At 38.2% G+C, this 3,920-nt stretch overlaps 1 protein-coding gene across 1 annotated transcript; it reads left to right on the top strand.

Moving 5' to 3' along the window:
• On the top strand, positions 1-1,041 carry LOC131601468 (uncharacterized). Its single transcript, XM_058873294.1, has 2 exons — positions 1-775; positions 983-1,041. The coding sequence occupies exons 1-2, from the start codon at positions 1-3 to the stop codon at positions 1,039-1,041; spliced, it is 834 nt and encodes a 277-aa protein (XP_058729277.1).
• Positions 1,042-3,920: the final 2,879 nt, after the last annotated feature.

Genomic DNA, 3,920 nt, shown 5'->3' with positions numbered 1-3,920 from the left:
ATGGTTGCCGGAAAGAGTAAGGACGTTAATGTTGAGGCACTGACGAGGGTGGCGGGTGCGATTGGACAAGCGCCGCACGTGAATGCTGGTATCAGAGGAGGGGATGAGTTACGTGCTTTTGGAGACTTCCGAAAGATTAATCCGCCAATTTTTGAAGGAGGATATGGACCGGATAAGGCACGAGCTTGGATGAAAGAAATGGAGGGGATCTTTCAAGTTGTGAATTGTACTGATGTACAGAAGGTTCGGTTCGGTGCTCGCATGTTAATGAAAGGAGCTGAGGATTGGTGGGGTAATACCAGGCAGAGGTTTGATGAAGAAGGCACTGAAATTACTTGGGCACTTTTCCGTAGGGTATTCTTGGAGAACTATTTTCCAGAAGATGTGCGTGGAAAGAAAGGAGTGAGATTTCTAGAGTTGAAACGAGAAGAAGGACGATACCGTGGGAAACCTTATGATGGTAGGAAGGATCCGAAATTTGGTTCTGGCAAGAAAACAAGTGGGGGAGACACTCCTGCTAAAGTTGTGTGTTTCAAATGTGGACAAGCTGGTCATAAGAGCAATGTGTGTAATGCTAAGCTTAAGAGGTGTTTCCGTTGTGGTAAGACCGGACACGTAATGTCGGATTGCAGACATAAAGAGATGGTTTGTTTTAATTGTGGCGATGAAGGGCACATTAGTGGTCAGTGTCAGAGACCCAAGAAGACGCAAGCTAGTGGCAAAGTGTCCCCTTTAGTTGAGGGCCAGATGGATAACGAAGACGAACGCATTGAAGGTAAGATTTCGTTAGTAGTACTCCTTTATAAATAACTGACGATGCTTGTACTATTAGATGTTATGTTGTTGGTAGTGGTATAGAATGTTTAGCAAGTATGGGGGTCAGAAGAAGTGAGCGTAGAATAATTGAAAGTTGAGTTGTGATTATTAAAAGTAGTGAAATTATAAGTTGGTTTAATTAAAGTGTGATTTTGGTTGGAAAAAGATGAGTTACTCGGTCGTGTTGATTCGAGCAAGCGTTTATGGAGCACTATGTCAATATAAGTAGGAATCGATGGTTCGGTATGTTGAATTAGTTGGAAGTGAAGAAGATGAGTTATCTAGTTAGAATTAGTTTGACCCATGTACCATATGTGGTTGTAATGTTGTTTTGTGTTTAAGACGACTTTGGAGAATGTGTTATTAAGAGATGGTAAAGTTGTAGTTATGTTTTATGACAATTGGGAATTCGTGGGACTATATGAATATCTCATCTAAGATTTAGAAGTAGTCGTCGTTGTAATTATGTTGAATGTTCCGAAATGTTGTCTTACGAATCTAAGTTTGAAGTATTTGGTAACTACGAGAGCGTAGAATACCTGTTGGAACAGAACGTTCGGAGAGTTAATTCGAGAATCTTTATTATGTCGATTTTGGTGATTGAAGTTGGGGTAAACCTTGTAGAGTTGATACTTTACAAGTAATCAGCGTGTGCAGCGAATGCATGATGCAGTGCAGTTATTCATATGTGAGTAACCACAATGGTTGGTAGGTTGGTCGAGTTGATGTCGTGTTTAAGTTTGTGTCCTTATGTTGTTGTGTTCTAGATCTTAAACCGGAGAGTTCATAAGTTGGTTACTTTTTGTGTTGTGGTGTTAAATTGTAAAGTGTGTTACTTGAGTAACATTCGTGTTGTTTTCGCCGTTGATGCTATGAATTGTTGTATCATACGTGGGTTTGCCTTTCGGAAATGAGAGTTGATTAGTTGGATGGAATAAGTAGTTGGAGTAGTTGAATCGGATAAATTTTCGAGGACGAAAATATTCTAAGTGGGGGAGAATTGTAACGCCCCGAATTTAATTATCTATTTAATTAAATTAGTTAAGGGATTATTTTATTGGAATGGTCGAAGTTGGGATTTATCAGTGTTATTTTAAGAGGCGTATTGGATTGATTCGTCGTTTGCAGTTTTGAGTTTAAGTTGGATTAATTAGTCAGTTAACCGGAGAATAGATGTTAGAAATAATATTAGATATATTTTATTCTTAATTATTTTATGGTGTGTTTGTGCATTATTTGGCATAATTTTAGTATAAGTTATCATAAGTGGGTATGTTGCTATCAGTTGGTATTATTAAGTAATTTAAGAATTAGTTATAATAATAATAATAGCGTTAATTAATTAAATGGGCCATGTATGTGGTTAGTAGTTGGGAGGGTGTGTGTAGTAAGCCCATTAGTAAAATTAGAAATAAGTATTATTAATAAAATAAAATAGACTTAGAAGGAAGATTAGGTTTTGGTTAATTTTGTGAAGAACGTAGAAGCAGAGAAAGAGGCTAGGGCAAGAGGTAGAAGAACTCCGCCATTGTTGAAGGATCAAAGCTCAATTCTAAGGTAAGGGGGGAGAATGGGTTCTTTAAATGGTGATTAAAACATGAAAGGGTAGTGAGGGTTCCTTCCCCTCTATAGGAATGAATTGGAATTGATTTGTGTATAATCTTTTCTTGGTTTGATGTTTGATTAATGAATGTTAATTGATTTTGTGTGTGATTGATGTCATCTCTGATTGAATCTGTGTGAAATTCTGATTTGATTGATGAATGTGATATGAGTATTGTGTCAGTTGATGTGTTGTCGTGTTCTTCTCTTAAAAACCCAATCTGAAAATATAGGTTGAATTGATGAGGAGAAAGTGAGTGGTTATCATGTAAAATGAATGTAGAACAATAGGGTAATGAATCTAGATGAAAAGTATGAGATAATAGGTGAAAAAGTGTTGTTTTAGACTTAAAATCATAGCCTGTTATGAGTGAAAACGAGTGGGAATTGGACTGTCACGAAATTGCAGGTTCTGGACATTTTCTGGTGTTTCGCGTATGGAACAGTGTCATACGCGTATGGGATGAAGTCATACGCGTATGAGGGACACTCCCAAGGGGCCATACGCGTATGATACGCAGGTGCCCTGTCCCAAAACACACTGTACTGGCTGGTTGCGTATGAGGAGCGTATGAGGATGCTCATACGCGTATGGAAATTTTTAAAGAGGAAATTGAATCTGGTGATACGCGTATGGCAAGGCTGATACGCGTATGAGGTGGCTTCTAGGCAAAATCTGGTCCTGGTGATACGCGTATGGACGCGTATGGGCTATGGGTGATACGCGTATGGGACTGGTGATACGCGTATGGCTTCTGTGTGTAAAAATTCTGTCTTGTGATTTTCTTCGAAAGTTCAATGATGCGTAACTTTTGATCCGTAACTCCGTTTTTAGTGCCGTTTCGAGCATGATGAACCTTACGAGATAACCTATGTGTAAATGATGAAATGATATGTAAGTTTCAATTAATTTTGACTCATGATTTCATTGCTTGATGAATGATGTACTGTACATATATGTTATAATGATGAACTAGTAAGTCGTTAAATAATGTTTCAGTAATCGAATTATGTTGTTGTTGGCTAATGGTATTGTTGTTATATGTTGTTGATCTTTGATGTCGTTGATTTGTTGATATGAGTTGTAGGCCGATGGCCAGAGTTGATTGGTTTGAGTTGATTTGTCCTGATAAGTGGACATTTTGAGTTGTAGGTCGTATGACCAATGTCGATGTTGTTGAAGGCTTATGCCTTGTATGGTACGATTGTTGTTGATTATGCATCCATGTTGCATACATACATTGATGAGGGCTTATGCTCTGTTGCTGAAGGCTTATGCCTTGTTGTTGAGGGCTTATGCTCTGATGCTGAAGGCTTATGCCTTGTTGTTGCCCTTTTAACTGGCATTATGATGGGGGCTTATGCTCCGTTGGTACTACAAATGACACATTTAATGATAAAGCTTTTACCTCACCCAACAAAAACTGAGCTATAATGCCAAGGTGTGCCATGTTTTATTTTTGTTAAAAATAAATACCATCTAATCACTCGGTTTCAAAATA

Source organism: Vicia villosa, linkage group LG5 (genome assembly GCF_029867415.1).
Source record: "Vicia villosa cultivar HV-30 ecotype Madison, WI linkage group LG5, Vvil1.0, whole genome shotgun sequence".
NCBI classification, from domain to species: Eukaryota; Viridiplantae; Streptophyta; class Magnoliopsida; order Fabales; family Fabaceae; genus Vicia; species Vicia villosa.
Note: the sequence above shows the minus strand (reverse complement) of the source record. Positions and strands in the feature narration are given on the sequence as shown.

Coding starts and splice junctions, on each gene's coding strand:
- LOC131601468 (XM_058873294.1), top strand. CDS start 1: ATGGTTGCCGGAAAGAGTAAGGACGTTAATGTTGAGGCACTGACGAGG. Junction 776..982: donor CGAAGACGAACGCATTGAAG/GTAAGATTTCGT, acceptor GGTTGGAAAAAG/ATGAGTTACTCGGTCGTGTT.